Here is a 20,127-nt window from a genome sequence, read left to right as displayed (position 1 = left end):
TTTGATATTATTCACAATAACAGTTCAAGAAAAAACAAAGCCAGCTGCAAACACTCAGATAAACATTCACCCTTCTTCTACCCTTTTTCTTTCTACCTTTCCCCATCCCCTTCATTTTCAGCCGCCTTCAACTCTGCCAGCTTTACAGGTTTTCTCTGAATCTCAAAACTCTTGAATGTGGGATTCAGTCTAGAATAGCAGGGTATCCCTTAGTACTGAAGTGTATGTTTTAGCCATGTGATGGATCAATCAGTGCAGTAACTACTTGTACCAGGAATAACTCGCTTGAAGAATTCAGTCCCAACACAGGCACTGATCCCCTAAACACATACACATGTGAGTTACCTTAATGGAAGTTTTCTTTGAATTAAGTATAACAGTGAATAATACAGTAGTAAAGTAGCCAATGTGTTATTTATTTCAATATTAAATTCAGGTTTTTTTGTATTGGCTCCCATTACATTTATTACACTTCATTTAGTATACTGAAGATTTTCATTGTGGCAATAGCAAACTGCCTGGTGGAAGCTGTCGCTGATGAAGCTGGAGATTTTGGCAGCTTGGGAGGGGACCGTCGGGCATTTGGGCTCCTGGAGAGGCAGCTTGGGGCAGTGGGATAAGAATGGCCATACTGAGTCAGACCCATGGTCCATCTGGCCCAGTGTCCTGTCTTCTAACAATGGCCAGTGCTAGGAGCTTCAGAGAGAATAAACAGAACAGGGCAATTTCAAGTGATCCATCCCCAGTCAGCCAATCCCAGCTCGTGGTAGTCAGATGTTTAGGGACACCAGGAGCATGGGGTTATGTCCCTGACCTTCTTGGCTAATAGCCATTGATGGACCTAGCCTCAGTTAATTTATCTAATTATTTTTGGTATCCAGTTATATTTTTGGCCTTCACAACATCTTATTGGACAAGATCCACAGGATGAATGTGTGTTGTTGTGTGAAGAAGTATTTCCTTTATTTGTTTTAAACCTGCTACTTATTAATTTCATTGGGTGATCCCTGGTTTTTGTGTTCTAAGAAGTGGTAAATAACACCTCTCCATTCACTTTCTGTGCACCATTCATGATTTTATAGACCTCTGTCATATCTCCCCTTAGTTGTGTCTTTTCTAAACTGAACAGTTCCAGTCTTTTTAATCTCTCCTCATATGGAAGTTGTTCCATACCCCTAATAATTTCTGTTGCCTCTCTCTGTACCTTTTCCAATTCTAATATCTTTTTAGAGATGGGGCAACCAGAACTGCATTCAGAATTCAAGGTTTGGGCATTGTTACCAGATTTGCCCATTACTTTGAGATATGCTCATTTATTTGGGTCATTTTTCTGGGGAAGGGGATTCTGTAATTCTATCAATGTACTGCTTGTGTCACTTGTGTGTTCATATGGAGCTCTACTTCTCCCTTTCTGCAAGTCCCCTCCCAATGGAGCTATCCTGCAGGACCTCGGTTCCCTAGGGCTGGGTTTCTCCAGCTCCAAAACCAGATGAGCACACACCCACCCACACATACATTAACAGAGCAAGTCTGAGCAGACTGGGTCAATCAGCACTGTCAAGCTGACCCCTTATGTCCCTGGACTCACTGGGCTGGATGAAGCAGCACTTTCAAGCTGACTCTCCTTATATGCCCCTGGGCTCCATGGACTGGATCAAGCAGCACTTTCAAGCTGTTACCCTTATGTGTCCCAGATTCAGCATGTCCCTATCCCCACCTTCACAACACAATTGTACTGGCAGTAACCTACTTGATGAGCAAACCCCACAGTATTTTGGGCACTGCAGGGATCTTTAGCTTAGGTAAAAGAAGCATTGCTGCAGAGTGAATGGGGGAAGCTAAAAACACCAAAGAGTAAGGTTCAGCCAGAGAGAGAGAAGCACCCAGCTTAACCATACAAGTTATTTATTGAATACTGGTGATAACTACACAAAGAGGGCTAAACCAACATAACATACATTATTAAAGGTTAATACCTAAGGTAGAAAGGAAAAATGAAAAGAGATAGAAGGGGATCTCACCACTCCCTGAAGCTTGGATTAGTTGGGGTTCCCAGATGATGCTTGTAGCTGAGGGTCCTGAGGGCAGGCAGCAGGCAGAGTCCCCAGCACAATCAGTCAGGAGAGTATGGAGTCCTGGTGGAGCTGATGCAAAGTTTGGATCTGAGCATCAGAACCGTAACTGGAGGGTGTGTAGGGATTTTCGTAGAGAAAATACAGTTGTTCAAGGGAGAACAATAGATTTGTTTATAGGTAAAGCTGATAACTCAAGGGTTTTCTTTAGCCTAGACAAAAGGAGCTGATCACTCGTAGCTATGGGTGGTGTTTTCTTCCAGGGAGCTCACAGTGCAACTAGGTGGCTTTACTATTTGGATATCAATTAAGGATTCATTACTAGAATTGGTCTGATAATTGCTGAGCTGGGTGTGTGCAGACCTAGGTTCATTAGCATCTGGAGCAGAGATTCCCGTGATGCAGTACTTCCCTGCTTTTTCTAGTCCCAGAATTCAGTTTGGTTCTTGGTTCTCCATTCTGTATGCAAATTGAGATGTCTTCCTGTCCCATCTTTCATGCAGATGAGGCTAGGGGAGTCGTCTCTGCTCTCCATTCTGTATGCTAATGGAGATGTCTTAGTCTTGTCACCCTTGTCAGGAGGGGTCTAGGTGTGTCTCCCAACGCCCTTCACTGCTCTCTGCAAGTTCTTTTCTCTGATGGGTTTTGGTTTAAGCAGAGGCTGAGGGGTGGGAGGGGGAGTCTTTCATGAGTCAGGCTAGATACTGCACCCTGGTTCCCCAAGAACACAGAGGTGTCTGGTATCAGCATGCCATGTACTTATATAGTGGCATTATGCTATTTGCTGTTTTATTATCTATTCCTTTCCTAATGGTTCCTAACATTGTGTTATTTGTTGTTGTTTTTTTGACTACCACTGCATATTGAACAGATGTTTTCAGAGAACTGTCCATGATGACTCCAAGATCTCTTTCTTGAGTGGTAACAGCTAATTTAGACCCCATCATTTTATATGTTTAGTAGGATTTTTTTTCCCCATGTGCATTACTTTGCACTTATCAACATTGAATTTCATCTGCCATTTTATTGCCCAGCCATCCAGTTTAATGAGCTCCCTCTGTAGCTCTTCACATTTAGCTTTGGACTTAACTATCTTGAGTAATTTTTTAACATCTGCAAATTTTGCCACCTCACTGTTCACCCCCTTTTCCAGATCATTTATGAATATGTTGAACGGTACAGGTCCCAGTAGAGATCCTTGGGAGACCCTGCTCTAATGATCTTTGTGTTTATTAAATAACAAACTAGTCAATGAGAAAGGAATAAAACTTTAATAAACTGGAGAGCGTGTTTGGTGAACTGCTGCACACCCCCGCCCCGCCGCCTTCAGGGCACATCTCTAAATTCCGGACCATTTCTAAATTATTATCTTCTACAAACATATCTCTATACCTGCTATTTACCTCTCTCCACTGTGAAAACTGACCATTTATTCCTACCCTTTGTTTTCTATCTTTTAACCAGCTGCTGATCCATGAGAGGATCTTTGCTCTAAACTATGACTGCTTAGTTTTCTTAAGCGCCATTGGTGAGGGACCTTGTCCAAGGCTTTCTGAATGTTCAGGTAGACTATCTCTACTGTATCACCCTTGTTCACATGCTTGTAATAGTTCGGTGATGCATGGTTTGCATTACAAAAGCTGTGTTGACTCTTCTCCAATATATGATGTTCAACCATGTGTCTGATCATTTTGTTCTTTACTGCAGTTTCAACCAGTTTGCCTGGTACTTAAGTTAGTCTCAACGACCTGTAATTGCCAAGACCACCTCTCAAGCCTTTTTTTAAAAATCAGCATTATATTAGCTCTCTTTCAGTCATCTGGTACTGAGGCTGATTTAAGCAGTAGGTTACACGCCACATTAGCTGATCTGAAATTTCATATTTGATAAGCATGTCAGTACATATTTCTGCTAAAATGACCAGCAGCAAAATAGCTAACAGCCTTGAGAGTGAAATGATCTTATTTATATTTCAGAGTTAACACAACCTATTTAAATGAAGAGAGCTGTTCATATCTCTCAAAACTAATGTTTCATGCTTGTCTGCAACTCAGAAAGGCAGCATTATATCAGTTTACACTTGGTTTGTTTTCTAAATTATTTCAGCAACCATAATTATTAGAAATTTTTTTTAACGGAAAACTTTGATTCTGGAGCATAATTCTTTAGCAAGGGGTGAATTCTATGGCAAATTGCACAGCTGCAGAATCACAGAATACACAGGGCCCTCGAAGTACAAATGAGAGAATTGGGCCCAAATCCAACAAGCAGCAACATCTGGTCTTTACATTCGAATGTCCATCTGAATAGTGTGTAGTTATTTTATTGCATATTTCATATTTTCATTTGGAACATTGTTTAATGCTAATTCATGCTCAGCTATTTTTAAACATATCCTTTTTTGGTTGTCTGGAATATTCTCAGAAGGGTAAAATAACTTTTACATTTCTGGTTCTTTTCAAGGAACTCAACTCAGGCACTTTTAATGTAGTTTTTTTCTGCTCTCTTAGATGATGGCAGACCTCATGTTTAGAAAACAGAAGTATGAACAAGCTATAAATCTTTACCAAAATGTTCTGGATAAAGCACCAGGTATCTACTATTAAATAAGCTGGAGTTTTTTCAGATTCACCCTATTTTTAAAAGACTAATTAATGAAAATATGTGACAACTCTGAAGTCTTAATTTCATCTACAAGACTTCCAAGTAGCATGTTTTATTTATTACAAGGAGCTTCTATAGTCCCACAACACAAGGAACAAGATGAATGGGTCTGAAGCTTTGGGATGGAGATTTTGCCTTGGCATTTCAAAAGAACAGGAAAAGTTGGTGGGAACTGGGTTCTCTTGTGTGTCTTTGGAGCTCTACCATTTTCCCTTTTGAAAGCCTTAGTCTCTTCTCAGCTTTTGAATCCTCCAGGCATCATTGCAGTACCCTACTGATAGCTACCTACAGCGAAATATGGCCTTTTTTTCACATTTTAAACTAAAATGTAAGCTTAATATGAATTCAGAAGCCTGAGTTTTTTCAATATAAAGGTAAAGTTTACTTTCTTACTTTGTTACATTATGTCATTTTAGATAATTTCTCAGTCATGGAAAGGTTAATAGATTTGCTAAGAAGAAGTGGTAAGCTTGATAAAGCTAAATATTTCTTTGAAATGGCTAAGAAAAAGTCAACTCGAGCACTCTTGGAGCCTGGTTATAACTACTGCAAAGGACTTTACTGCTGGTAATTTATACTGAGTAGTCTTTAGCAATGTTATCGATACCCTGACGAGTAAGGCTGTACAACCCTTGTATAGCTTACGTGTGCTGTTTCAGGTTCATTTTGGGAACTGAGCCTTGTAATTTGGTTTGCAAGACCTTGAAGTGAACCAGCATCTCAGGTTTGCTGGGAAGATAAAGTTCTAATACAAATTCAATTTTCTACTGGGCTCAAGGCTTTTTGTGGGAGATGGCAATGTTGGAATAGAAGAAAGAAACTCAGGTGAATATAGGAAAGGATGGTGTGTAAGAACCTGAATAGAATAGAACAAACTCAGTTGACTTGAATATATGAAACTCAGTACAAGAGAGTTGAAGTTTGATTGTAAATATTTCACATGGCTCTAAAGTCAAGGAGTGAAATCTGGTCCCTTTGAAGTGAATGGCAGAAGTCCCGTAGACTTCAGTGAGGCCAGGATTTAATCCAAGATATTTGGATATAATATGTTAAACTTCATGTTATGAGAGTCAAATAATGAAGAATAGTTTCTGCTCTGTATAACACCTTTTTATTTGGGGATCTCAAAGCACTTTCCGAACATATGAGCCCCACAAAGCACCTCAGGTAGATATTTTACCTGTTTCACAGATTGATTAATCAAAGCTGCAGTTAGCCTACCTTAATGAAACCTTGAAGTCTGTCTCTGCTTGAAAATGTGACTCTAAAAATGGCATTGTGGGGTTCCATATATACTGTGTTTCAGTGATTCAAGTATCAAACTAGAACAAGTCAAAAGATGTTTTTCTACTAACTGTTAGCCCTGCAGACTTAATCTGGGAACTGATTGATCAAGCTGGGTTCTTTCTGTCTCATGAATAATAAAGGTTTCATAGGCTGAAATGTTCCTTGTTCACATCTGTGAAAAAGTACTGTATTCAAAGTATACCCTTAGTAATATGTGTGCATCCTGGTTATCAGAAGGGGGTTCCACAGGTGTAATAGATTGGAACTTAACAAATGAGTTTGTTGATGATGCACAAGTTGGAACATAATGCACAGCTCACTTACTCTTAGCTGGTGGTGCTAAAAGGAAAAAAGGGATAAAAATATTTATTCTGTAGATATCTTCTGTGCAGGATTTTTAGTTCCTGGGTCTTGGCTTCTTAACATGATTTTGGTGGAACTTACCTACCTCTCAAGATTTTTTGACCATCATGGACACCAGTAACAGGATAGGGCATGACCCAGGCCCCCTACTAACTGTTGTGCCCTACTCCCTCCCAAGTATAAATGCTGTCCACCAGTTATTCCAGTCACCAGTCAGCAAAGGAGATTCTATTCTTTATTCTGTATAGATTCATGCTGCACACTTATCGTGGTAGTATCTGACCACCTTCCAGTAGTGCATAAATGAGGCTAAAATTTTTAGATATTTTTAGAAACATCATGGACAAGTCACAGACAATAAAGAAAAATTCACGGAAGCCTGTGACCTGTCCGTGACTTTTACTAAAAATATCTATGACAAAATGGGGAGCTCAGCTGTGGGGTCCCCACCCCACAGTGACTAAGCAGCTGCAGGGGCCTGCTTGGATCTTCAGGGTCCCCACCACCTGTGAGGGCTTGGAGCTCCAGGGTCCCACGCCGCCTGCGGCAGCCGGGAGCTCTGGGGTCCTCCCACTGTGGATGGTAGGGGGACCCTGCAGCTCCCATCCGCTGGGGTCTGAGGTCACGCAGGTCACTGGAAGTAACAGATTCTTTGACTTCTGTGATCTCTGTGAAAAAATAGTGAAAAAATTGACCAACATCTGTAATGTATGGTTCATTCTCTCCCTAGGGGGAGAATTGTGTGCTCAGTGGAGTGTTTTCTTTTGTTAGATTTTTGTTTCTGGTATTTTTGTTTGTTCATTTTTAAGTACGTAGTCTATGCTCCTTAGCAACTTTTAGCTTTCCAAGATTCCAGCAATGCTCACTGCGGCCCCAATTCAAGTATGCACCTCTATTCAGCAAAGCTTAAATCCCACTGAAGTCAATGAGATATATGCTTAAAGTTAAGCGTATACTTAAGTGGTTTCCTGAAACTGAATGCATTTCAGCACATTCTTAAGTGCTTTCTTGAACTGGGGCTTGAGTATCTTTTAACTTCCCTTTCCTTTTCCTTCATGTTAGGTCTGGTACGGTTGCTATATAATTGAGGCCTTTGCCAGACTCTGATAATATTAGCAAAGAACAAAACCAAAACCACATTTAAATAATGTATTCCTATAACACAGGGGTCTCAAACTCAATTTACATTAGGGCCAGTGCCAGTCCTCAAATCCTCCCAGTGGACCAATAATGTTGCTCATGCTGCCCAGAACCCGCCCCTAAAACTCCATCCCACCCAAAACTCCGCCCCACACCTGCCTAAGGCTCTGGAAGCGAGTTTGGGTGGGGGAAGAGGTCTGGGGTAGGGGATTGGGGTGCAGGTTCTGGGAGGGAGTTTAGGTGCAGAAGGAGTGAGAGATTGGGCTCTGGGAGGGAGTTTGGGTGGGGGAGGGGGTCTGGGGTGCAGGCTCTGGGATGGAGTTTGGGTGCTGGGTGCAGGCTCTGGGCTGGGGCACGGGGTAGGATTGCAGGAGGAGGGGGTAGGGTTTCAGGCTCTGGGAGGGAGGAGGGGTGTGGGCTCTGGGAGGGAGTTTGGAGGTATGAGGGTATGTGTGGGAAAGGGGAGGGGGGAAGGCTCTGGGAGGGGGTCAGAGGGTGCAGCGCTTACCTGGGTCTCCTAGGCAGGATGGGTGGGGGGGCCTCCACGCGCTGCTGCCCCCAGGCACCGCCCCTGCAGCTTCCCATTGGCCACAGGAGCACTCGGGGCGGGAACAGCGTGTGGAGGTACATCCCTGCCCTGGGGCCACAGGGAGGGGCCGGAAAACACATGGAGTGAACAGGCAGACGTCATTGTAAATTGCCTTGGGGGAGGGAGTGCCCAGGGGCAGCAGGTGGGGCCAAGGGAGAGACCCAGCCCCAAAACTGCTGCAGCCCCTTGTGCCACATTGGGGAGGTTTGTGGGCCGCAGATGGCCCACAGGCCAGGAGTTTGAAACCCCTGATATAACATTTTCTATTTATGTGGCTTTCTGTACAGTTAGTTTGATTTTACATTAATATATCAAAAAAAGACAAACAGATACAGGAAAACAGAAATATCATCCATAGAATAAGTAATAAGAATTAGTATACAGTACAGTAAAAGAATCGATACACACAAGAATATCAGTACAATATAAAGTAAACTAAGTAAGTATCTGGTGTAGATTATGCACTTTTTTATTCCTATTTTTCATAGAATCCATATGTACAAATGTTCTATACTTATAACAAATGTTACAAGATTTTTCCATGCTGACAAAGGCCTTTTCCATTAGTGCTTTATGTATATCAATATGGAAATGTTGTTGTTAAGACTGATGATCACCGTACACTCCTGCAACTGCATATTACATATTCTCTCCAAATAGGCACATGAGACAGCCCAATCAGGCACTGAAGTATTTCAACAAAGCTCGAAAGGACAGTGACTGGGGCCAGAGAGCCATCAACAATATGATTCAGATCTGCCTGAATCCGGATAATGAGATAATAGGAGGAGAAGTGTTTGAAAGCCTCAATGCAGAGGACAGGTAAAAGAGAAATCCAATGCTTAATGGAAACAATTTGAAATAGAGAAACACAATGGAATATCAGATTCATTTTCCATTATATGTCTCAGACTAACATAAAGTTCTGGTCATTTTTTCCCCCCTACATGTGTAAAAAGAAGCTAAACACAGCATTTCAGTTCAGCTGTGCCCGCTACGCTATATTCACTAACAGAAAATAGAAATGTTTGCCATATTTGTGAGTTTAAAAGAAAGGAGGTGAATTTAATGCTTGTGGAAAGTACTGGACTGAGAGACCTGGAGGCTGAAGGCCTGCCTGTATTTAGACACAGAACAGATGCATGGGGATGGCAGTTTAAGGTGCTTCAGCTCTGGTCTGGAAGGGACAATGGTCTGTAATCTAATATGTGTGAGTTATGATGAATTTAGAAGAAGAAATGCAAATCTGCTCTGTTAAATATGGTGCTATTAGAATTAAAAGATATTGCTTTATTATTAGACAGGATTTGACACACTAGGAATCATCATGTATGATGTTTAATGATAATTTTAACAGTAATTTAAAAGAGAAGAGAGAATCTGAGCAACATGGGATACGCACAGCTGAGAAACTCCTTAAAGAGTTTTATCCTCACTCACAAGAGGGACAAAATCAGATGAAGATGTTACAGAACTGCTGTCTGTTGGCCACAAAAGACAAAATTCAGGTGGAGAAAGCCCTTAGTGTATTCATAGAAATGGCCCAATATGAGGTAAGAAAATTTTTCAATTCCTCTTAGGTTCCCTTCTGTTGTAAAATGCTAATAGATATAATATTTTGTTTTTTACTAGGAATATTTTCAGTTGAGTGGCCACCCATTTTCTCTTTAATTTTAAAATAAGCCTGTGAAATTAATTTAAGAGGCATAACAAGGTGTTACTGTTTCAATGTGTGTGTACTTTCAACATAGTCTGGAGATAAGTCAGATCAAGTTATTCTTAATATTATGAAAAGAAAATAGCTAAGAGTTTTTCATTTTCATTGACGAATGCTTTAATTATATGAAGTGCATGGTTAAGTTTGGATTATTGAGGTTTTGGTTAATTAGGGGAATTTTCACTGTAGTCAACTAAATGTTGGGAAACAGGAGTTTGATCCTACAAGTTGCTGAACACTTCAGTCCTAATCAAGTGAAGTATTTATGACATGCTTAATTGTAAACAAATGAGTGCTCTTACTGACTTCAGGAGGACTACATGAACGCTTAAAGTTAAGCACAGGCATAAAAGATTTGCTAAATAGGAGGTAAAATGCTCAGCACTTGGCAGAATTGAGCCCCAGACCCTGATTTGGTTAACAGAGCGCTTTGGATAGTCCAAATTGTGCTGTACTGCACAACTGTGCTAGCACACTTCGACAACACCCAGCTCCATCGTTGCAGTTGTGTGTTTGCTGCCATGGTCTCCTAGGATATGGAATGTTTTCCCCCTTGGTATTTTCTATACTTTTCTTTTTACCTTCCTAGCTTTCTGTTTTAGTGTTTACCATTTTGTTTGTTTTTCATTATATTAGTCGGGAGGTGGGGGGGTTCTGTTTTATACAGTGCTTTATGATTATACACACCCATCCCAGGTGCTTTCATGGGGACAGAGAGAGGACATTCTTTATAAACGTATTAGAATGTCATAGTTAAATTTGAGGTTGTTTTTAACAATTACAGTTTTTAACAATCACCCCAAATACCAATAGATCTAGGACCTCAGTTTTACAATAGGATCCACATGTGGATCTTGGGTGTGCTTGGAGTACCATTGGCTTCTCATTCTTAATCATCATCATAATAAAATATATAACTGTCATATAATGCTTTCATCTGTAGATCCATCTACACTGTGTGATCATAATGGTCTGTCTGAATGAATTCAGTTGCAAGATTGGGGCATCAGATTGTCATCTCTAATTGTTTATGACAGACTAAATAGCATAAGGAAAATTAAACTAAAGTTTATTTAACAATCTGACAACCATGTTGTTTTTAATAATCCAAATGAGATTTGGTTCAATAACGAAAGTCGTTAATTTTTAAAGTAAGAGAATAAAACCAGTAATGTTTCTAGACCATGGAAAGAGCTTAATGTTTAAACAATAATATTTCTGCTTTTATTTCTTAGAGAGAAAGTGTTCCAGCTATTTTGGCAATGGCCCAAGCCTATATGATTCTGAAACAGACTCCCAAGGCCAGAACCCAGCTAAAACGGTTAGCCAAAGCTGACTGGACTTTATCTGATGCTGAAGAGTTAGAAAAAAGTTGGATGTTATTGTCTGACATATACTGCAAAAGTGGAAAGTATGATCTTGCAACTGAACAACTGAAACGCTGCTTACAATACAATAAGGTGAGAGGAAAAGGAGGTGTTTACAAGGAGATCTTGAAAAGTCAGAAAACACTGTGACCAGTTAGGAACACAAATAGAGTTGTTTTCATTAATAGCCATTTACAATAACCCCAAAATAACAGCTATAAGGAACAGCTATAATTTAGAACCTGATTTACAATAAAATTAGGTAGTGGATAATAATAATTCATTTAATAATAGTTAATGGCAAAATCTTCATCACACTGAAATTGGTGAGACTTTCATTATTGATTTTACTATTGTGACCCTAAACACACACAAACACACACACACATACACACACACACACACACACACAATTAATGCAACATTAAGGCTGCACATTTTAAATAATAGAAAGCCAGGAAATGCAAAAGTTAAGCTCACAACGGTAATGTTAACTTGGTCATGTTGCACATTCTGTGTTTTAGTACACATCTTCTTATTATTTTAAGAATAAAACTTCAAGCTATACATTTCATAAGAAAAACTGACAGAGGAAACAGTGCAATATTACATTTATATTTAATTGGAAAATGTAATTTGAGCCCCTGTATTTACAATCTTGATCACAATTTAAATTCACTAAGATATGAAAGATCAATGTTGTTACGACATTTGGGTATGCTAAGTATTCTCCATAATGATGTAACATTTTGTGGTTTTGGTTTTTTAGTCTTGTTCAAAAGCTTATGAATATATGGGTTTTATCATGGAGAAAGAACAGGCCTATAAGGACGCTGCAACTAATTATGAATTAGCTTGGAAATACAGTAATCAAGCAAATCCTGCTGTTGGTGAGTTGAGAAGTACTGTTTTAGCTCAAGTTCCACCTGAATATCATCCAGCACATTTATTCCTAAAAGCATAACAAATTGTGATGATGTAATAGATGCTTCTGCCCCCCAGTAACACCCATGCAACCAAGCTGAAGATAGTGATATTACAGAGGTGTAATTAAGGGCACTATTTGATCCGGAATGCTGCTAAGAGTTTATTGACAGCTAATTTTAACATTGCATAATAGTGTAAGAAAAGTGAAAATCTGCAGAAGGGCCAAGTACAAAATAGTTGCATGTAGAGGAATGCAGAAGAGATGTCTGTAGAGATGGAGGTATTGGCTTACTTGGAAAAGATTTCTTATAAGCTGAAAGACTGAAAGGAAGAATCCATCTTGGTTTCCAGACCTACTGCATATGACTAATGAATGTTATACACTTTGGGCCAGATCCTGGACTGCTCTTGAAGTGAGTGAAAAGGTGACTTTAAGACATCTTTTCTCTCTCTCATTCCACAAGCCACCATATACTGGTTCAGTCCCTCAAATTAATGTACATTATACCAGTAGCTCACAGCCCCAGTGAGTTGTTCCAGCTGCTGAAATCACCAAAGCATGGGGACATAGCCATAGGTAAGGAACGGTGTCCATAGGTGCTGACTCCATGGGTGCTCCAGGGCTGGAGCATCCACAGAAAAAAATCGGTGGGTGCTCAGCATTGTCCAGCAGCTCCTTGTGGCCCCGGCCCATCCCCCTGCTCTAGCTCACTTCTGCCTCTGCTTCCTCCTTGAGTGCGCCGCCAAGTCCTGCTTCTCCCCCCTCCCTCCCAGCACTTGTGCCGTGAAACAGCTGATTTGCAGGGCAGGGAGAACATGGCACGCTGGGGGAAGAGGCGGGGCCAGGCCAGGGATTTGGGGAAGAGATCCAGTAGGGGCTGGGAAGGGGCAGAGTTAGGGCAGGGACTTTGGGGATGCGGTTGGAGTGGGGGCAGGGATGGGGTGGAGTCGGGACAGGGTCAGGGAAATGTGGGGGGGTGCAGGCACCCACCTGTGCCGGAGAAAGTTGGTGCTTATGACGGTTTCCCTAGCCTCTGGTTGTCAGAGGGTGGAGCTGAAAAGCAGGAGAGAGATCACTTGATCATTACCTATTAGGTTCACTCCCTCTGGGGGACCTGGCTTTGGCCACTGTCAGCAGACAGGATACTGGGCTGGATGGACCTTTGGTCTGACCTAGTATGGCTGTTCTTATGCCCCTTTTCCCTGGCCACACATGCTATTCCAGGGGCTGAGAAGCTGGTTATGTTGGGCCCACTATGCTGACCTCTCACCACTAGAGGATTCTCTATTAGTTCTTTAAGATGAATTCAAGGCTGTTTTGCACATCATAGGACATGGCTTGAGACTGCAAAGTTCTCAGAATTTTGCAGGATCCAGCCCTTCTTCTTTGAGTGCTTGTTCATGTTCATTCCTTGTTAGGTGTGTGTGTTCACCACATGCACCGGTGCCGGAAGTTTTTCACTCAGTGATATCCATAGGGGACCAGCTCTGGTGCCCTCTGGAGTGGCACACATATGCCGCTGTATAAGGGGTGCCAGCTGCACCCCCCGTACTCAGTTCCTTCTTACCACCAATGACAGTGATGGAACGTTCTTTTGCTTTGGCAAACCTTTCCATCTCTAAAAATTGCTTGTTGCAAACTTTCTATTGTAAATAGTTATATAATCTAGTATTAGTTCCCTTAGTGTGTTTTTAGTTAGAGTGTCCCAGACAGGGCTTAGCCTTGGGGTGGGGCATGACCCAGTCCCCGGGTTTTAAGAACTGTGACCGTTGTAGGAAACCTATACCGGTCAGTGATCCCAACACTAGTTATTTAAGGTGTTTAGCGGAGTCTCATATCAGTGACAGGTGTCACATCTGCAGGAGCTTTAAGCCTCACACTAAGAAAGAGTGGGACATCCAACTTAAAGCATTCCTTATGGAGTCGGTGCTGACACCAACACTGGAGCCGCTGAGATCGAACTCCACATGCAGCACTGCAGCTTCGAGAAGAGCACCCCCGTCGTCAGACAGGCGAAAATCCACTTCCCCGGCACCAGCCAGTAAGAAGAGGAAGACCGGGAGAGGTCGGTCTTCTGCTCACAAGGGCAAGGAGAGGGCAAGAGGCAAGCCTAGACCCACAAAGGGTGGCCCATCACCTCCAAGTGGGAGTCGGACCCCAGCTTTGGTTGAGAGGGTTAGCCCATTCTGGGACATGCCCATCATCTCGGACAGCAGCCCGGGGGAGTCTGGCACCTGGTGATGCCATTGACTCTAGAGGCTCTGCAGGCAGTGCAGGATATCTTGTCCCTCCCCGTGCCGCCAACATCAGCAATGGCAGCTTCCAAATCAAGGAGAACGCCTGCCTTTGGACCACCCTCTCAGTCCTCATCAGTGCAGCACCTCTTACCACCCCAGGGAGTGTCCCACCAGTGCTTGCCCGCACAGAGCCACCGTGCCTTGGACATAGGGCTGCCTACTAGTCGGAGCCTTCTGCACCCATCTCCAGATTCTGGCCATCGCTCTGTGGTCTTGAAGCATCGGTCTCTGGCAAGGTGGTATAGACCTACTGAGGCATGCACAACCCTGCAACCCTGGTACCATCATAGCAGCTCCCCTTTAGATCGACACCACTCCTGCAACAGCCTCCATTGGGACTCTCAGTACCAGTCACTGGCCTACCAACGTAGGTCGCCATGCCTGCATCAACACTCATCATCACGGCATCAGTCATCCTCTCGCTCCCGCTCTATGATTCAACACTGGTCAGGAAGTGTTCGGCATAGATCGATGGGGTACTGTCATGGATCCGCTGAATGCTGACGCCGGTCACCGGGACCCCAACGCAGTGGGTCATTGACCACATACAGATCCCACTCAGAGCATGGCGGTGGGCACAGCTGGGACCAAGACACCTGGTCGGCCTTGGTACAGTCCCGGTCTCCGGAACATGACCCTCCATTCTCGGGCTCTGAGTCAGAGTAGGAACCCCTGCAGATGAGTCAAGGTCCTCTGCTGGTGGCACTGGGACACTCCTGCCCTCTGGGCCAATGGCCCATGCCGTGGCACTCTTGGAACCCATAGGGGTTTCCGCAGCCATTTCAAGGGCATAAATTGGTGTCAGGAGGTTCCAACAAGCCCTCTGCTATGGTCTCCTGCCAGCCTGAGACAGAGGCCACCATGCCTGGAACCCCCCATATGCAACAGGAGGAGGATGAAGGGCTGGCCAAGTAGGTCACAGGGGTGGTGACTCATGGCTACCACTCTGATACTTTCATATAGCAGTCTTTCAAGGACACAGACTCTTCCTCCACTTCATGCTGAGATCCGCGCACTTCCAGTTCGCAGTTCTTCCCTTTGGCCTGGCAACGGCACCAAACGTGTTTCCAAAATGCATGTCAGTGGTGGCAGCTTACCTCAGGCTACTTGGGGTATCCTGATCTACCCATACCTCGACCCTCTCCCGCCCCCTCGTGGCTGCTGCCCAACCGCCCGGTCCTTCTCTTGCAAGATCATGGTCACCTCCTGCACCCCAGCCTTGCCTCCCTCCACCTCACAGCATGGATGCTGCATGATTGAATCCAGAGGAACAAGCTTACTCCAGGGAAGTGTGGCAGTAGAAAGTAGAAAACCCTCCACTAGGGCAACTTACCTGGTAAAGTGGACAAGGTTCTCCCACTGGGCGTCTGAGCATAGTTTCTCCCCAGTGCGCCCTTTTCTGCAGTCCATTTTGGAATATCTGCTCCTTCTGAAGAATCAGGGCTTGGCCCTCTCTTCTATCAAGGTTCATCTAGTTGCCATTTCAGCTTTTCAGCCGCCAGTCTAGGGTAAATCAGTGTTCTTGCATGAGATGTCAGTCAGATTCCTGAAGGGCCTTGAAAGGCTCTTCCCTCCCATTAGGGATCCTGTCCCACAATGGGACCTAAGTCTGGTTCTCTCCAGACTCACAGGTCCACCCTTTGAACCCTAGGATTCTTGTTCCCTTTCCCACCTCTTGTGGAAAGTTGCCTTCCTTGTGGCAGTGACATCGGCTAGACGAGTGTCAGAGATTAAAGCCTTGACCTCGGAACCATCATATATAGTCTTCTGCAAGGACAAGGTACAGTTGAGACCCCATCTGGCCTTCCTGCTGAAGGTGGTGTCTTCCTTCCATATCAGCAAGGACATATTCCTCTTGATGTTCTGTCCTAAGCCGGACAAAATCAGAGAGGAGAGGTGGTTACATGCCTTGGACATCCGACATGCCTTGGTGGTTTACCTGAAGCGCATTAAACCCTTTTGTAAGTTGATGCATCTCTTCATCGTGACAGGAGACAGGATGAAGGGCCGTCTGATGTCTTCTCAGAGGATCACCAACTGGATCACCTCCTGCATCCGGATCTGTTGTGAGTTGGCGCAGGTCCAACTGCCGTCTCTGCTGAAGGTGCACTCGAAAGAGCGCAAGCGTCCTTGGCAGCCTTCCTGGCACATGTCCCCATCCAGGACATTTGCAGAGCCGCAATGTGGTCTTTGGTTTACACGTTCACGGCGCACTATGCCATCACCCAGCAAGCCACAGATGATGCTGGGTTCGGCAGAGCTGTGTTACAAGCTACCCATCCATGAACTCCTACCCGCCTCTCTTGGTGTTGCTTAGGAGTCACCTAACATGGAATGGACATGAACAAGCAACTTTGAAGAAGAAAAGCCAGTTACCTTTTCCCTAATGGTGTTCTTTGAGATGTGTTGCTCATGTCCATTCCCTAACCCGCCCTCCTTCCCCACTGTCTGAGTTCCAACAAGAAGGAACTGAGGTGTGGGGAACCGGCGGTGCCCTTATACCGCAGAATGTGCATGCCACTCCGGAGCGCTCCAGAGCTGGTCCTCTATGGTCCACTGAGGAAAAAGCTTCTGGCACCAGTGCATGTGGTGAGCACACACAGCTAACATGGAATGGACATGAGCAATATATCTCGAAGAACACCAGTTATGGAAAAGATAACTGTCTTTTACTGCAAGCTGAGTTAGGTCCAAAGGGTGTGTAAACCCTGTCTACTTATCAGGGATTTTTCTTTTAAGGGCTTCTGACTTTTCATTTTGCTAACATCATGATAAATTAATCCAATTAAAATACCCTTGTAGAAAATATTTGCACCACAAGTTACAAGTAAATTCTTTTGATGCAATTCTATCATATTTTAACATGAGTTCATCAGAGTTATTTGCCTGAAGTGCTATTTAATAAATGTGAAGTCTAACACTATATGTCGTTTTGTGTTTAAATCCAATGAAATCACATCTTTTCCATCCCTTCTGCAGGTTTCAAACTTGCTTTCAATTACTTGAAAGATAAGAAATATGTGGAGGCAATAGAAGTTTGTCATGATGTAAGTTCTACAGAAAACTTTTAATTAGATCATGAAATAGATTGTGCCCAATTTATTGGCTGTCTGTCTTTTCTTTTTCACTAGGTTTTGAAGATATGCCCAAGTTACCCAAAAATTAGAGAAGAGATTTTGGAAAAGGCTCAAGCAGCTCTCAAACCCTAAAAATAAAAGTCTGGGTAATATGAAATGCTTTGATATCAGAAATATGTCAATGAGCACTAGAAATAAAAACTTATTTAAAGTAAAGATTATTAGGCATTTTAGATGTTCTAATTAGTACAAAACTCAGCCTTGCCTCTTTGCAGAAAGTACGCTACTGAAAACTCATGTGGAAATAAACAGCTATTGAGACTCAGGCATGGCCATTAAACTGAGTATATGGACTGACAAAGGGGAAGTGTAAAATCAGCAGAAGAATGTATCCTCTTTATCTTATCTACATTATTTACAGGATTAAGTTTAAAAGAAAACAGAGTGGGCCTGATTCTCATTTTTAATAAGGCCCCTTTCTATCATTCTGTCAAGAGTGAAGGAGTCTTAAAGTGAGAGTTAAACTATGTTTACATACACTTTAAATCCCCTTTACCCTACCAGAGTGGTATAAGGAGGATTTACTGTAAATGACACTCAGGCTCAATATATTTAATTTACAGTATATCAAAGTACTTTAAAAAATATTTTAAGTACAGAGTTTAGGAAAGTTTTGAAGGTTCCCTTTATCGCATGCCTGTGGGACTCACTTGCTTAGTGAATGTCATATTTAAAGTTCTTTTCAAAGAAGTGTGTATTTTTGTATGTATTAACTCTATAGTGTTTAAGCAATGACTGGTTATTCAGATCAGACACCGCTTTAGTGTCTTATCAACAAATATGGTTTAGACATTTTTATTTAATAAGACTAAGTCATCCTTTTACAAAAAAATCTATTAACCTATGCTTTAAAAAAATTAATGAACTAGTACTATCCCAAGGCGTTATATGGTTTTTGGTTTTGAATTTTATTTTTAAAGCTTCTTCATTCATTGATTTTACTTTTTTTTAGACACTTGCTGAGAATTCATTTTGAAATATATATATATATTTAGATATAACAGATTTTTTTCTCCACAACTTAGTTTAATTCAACAGGAGCGTTGGCTGACAGAGAGAGAAATGTCATTTTTATTCACAGCTTCTTTAAACAATTCAGAGCAGTTATATTGAAATAAATAATTCATCCTCCAATAACAGAAGCAGAAGACAGGGCAAGGAAAAGTAATTTTTCCCTTTTCCTTTGTTTATTGATGATTGAGACCAATATATAAAGTAAATTAAACTGATTCCAGTTTTGTTTGTCTTCATTATTATGTATGAACAAACTCTTTTTGCTTATGTAGTTATGAGGTTCTGTTAGACATGGACATACTCATCTTGCCTAATTTTGACCCAACTTTAATACGGACTCTGAAAGTTCAAATCAAGCTTGAGTGATTGTGAGTTTGCATTCCACTTAGATGAGACTGTGAGAAGAGAGTGCAGAGAAAGAAACTTGAATGAAAAATGAAATGCCAAATGTAGGTTACTTACGTAAGTCTAGGTTTTGGCAGGGATCTTCTCTCACTAATACATAATTCTGGATCTGATTTAGAAAAGCACTTAAACGTGTTTAAGTTCATCTCTATCAGGACAACATTTAAGCACATGTTTAATTTTAACACGTGATTAAAGTTAAGTATGTGTTTTAAGTGCTATCTTGAATAGAGGTGCTTTACTTAGTTGAGGCCATAAAGGAGAGCAAACAAAGCTTTTACTGCAACATAGAGAAGAGTCTGAACTGCAAAGTTCAAATGTAGACTTTGTGTTCTGTTCATTTTATATTGAGAAGTTTGCTGTGATTACTGGAGTTGGATGTGAGGTTTCCCAAGGTCTGGGAGTATTTGGATTCAGGGTTTTGGTTTCAACTTATCTCCAATTATAGATTAAGTACCAATACATCATATCTACTAAGAAATTCATGTAATTGACAAAAAATGGTTCATAATGTTGGTAAACTTCAACTAACAATTATGTGTTGAATTGTACACAGTGTGACAAAGTTCCTCCTCTACCTTGGTGGGTCCTGCGCTTCTTGGCAGATTTGCTCACCTCAGTGATCTTCCCCACAGTCTGGGTCAACTCCTCCTGTGTCTGATCAGGAGTTGGGAGGTTTGGGGGGAACCCGGGCCCACCCTCTACTCCATAAATGGCTATTAGCCAGGATGGTAAGGAATGGTGTCCCTAGCCTCTGTTTGTCAGAGGGTGGAGATGGGATGCAGGAGGAGAGATCACTTGATCATTACCTGTTAGGTTCACTCCCTCTGGGGCACTTGGCATTGGCCATTGTTGTAGACAGGATACTGGCTGGATGGACTTTGGTTTGACCCAGTATGGCTGTTCTTATGTTCTAAGATAAATGAACCCAAAGTTATGGAGACAGATGTGAGTCAAGGAACAGCCAGCAGATATCAGAAAACCTGGAAAATCTCTGACTGGATGGGCTCAGCGTTGGTCACAAGGTGAGGTGTTCAAAAATTTTGGATTTTTTTTAAGCAGAAGTTTTTTATTGTTTCTTTAAACAATCAAACACAGCAAGCAGCAATTATTTGGCCACACACTTCTGAAACCCCCAACCCAATCA

General features: G+C 42.3%; 1 protein-coding gene across 1 annotated transcript in view; it reads left to right on the top strand.

Annotated features, from left to right (window-relative positions):
- TTC21A (tetratricopeptide repeat domain 21A) overlaps positions 1–18,539 on the top strand; it is a 77,643-nt gene extending 59,104 nt beyond the window's left edge. The window contains exons 19-26 of the mRNA XM_032800835.2: positions 4,583–4,664; positions 5,153–5,303; positions 8,776–8,937; positions 9,473–9,668; positions 11,068–11,292; positions 11,969–12,089; positions 17,404–17,471; positions 17,556–18,539. Coding sequence (XP_032656726.1) covers positions 4,583–4,664; positions 5,153–5,303; positions 8,776–8,937; positions 9,473–9,668; positions 11,068–11,292; positions 11,969–12,089; positions 17,404–17,471; positions 17,556–17,633 — 1,083 coding nt within the window. The 3' untranslated portion in view covers positions 17,634–18,539. The remainder of the gene's footprint in view (positions 1–4,582; positions 4,665–5,152; positions 5,304–8,775; positions 8,938–9,472; positions 9,669–11,067; positions 11,293–11,968; positions 12,090–17,403; positions 17,472–17,555) is intronic.
- Positions 18,540–20,127: the final 1,588 nt, after the last annotated feature.

The sequence above is a fragment of the Chelonoidis abingdonii genome, chromosome 2, assembly GCF_003597395.2.
Source record: "Chelonoidis abingdonii isolate Lonesome George chromosome 2, CheloAbing_2.0, whole genome shotgun sequence".
In the NCBI taxonomy this organism is placed as follows: domain Eukaryota; kingdom Metazoa; phylum Chordata; order Testudines; family Testudinidae; genus Chelonoidis; species Chelonoidis abingdonii.
The sequence above is the reverse complement of the archived record's forward strand: the minus strand, read 5'-3'. Positions and strand labels throughout refer to the sequence as shown.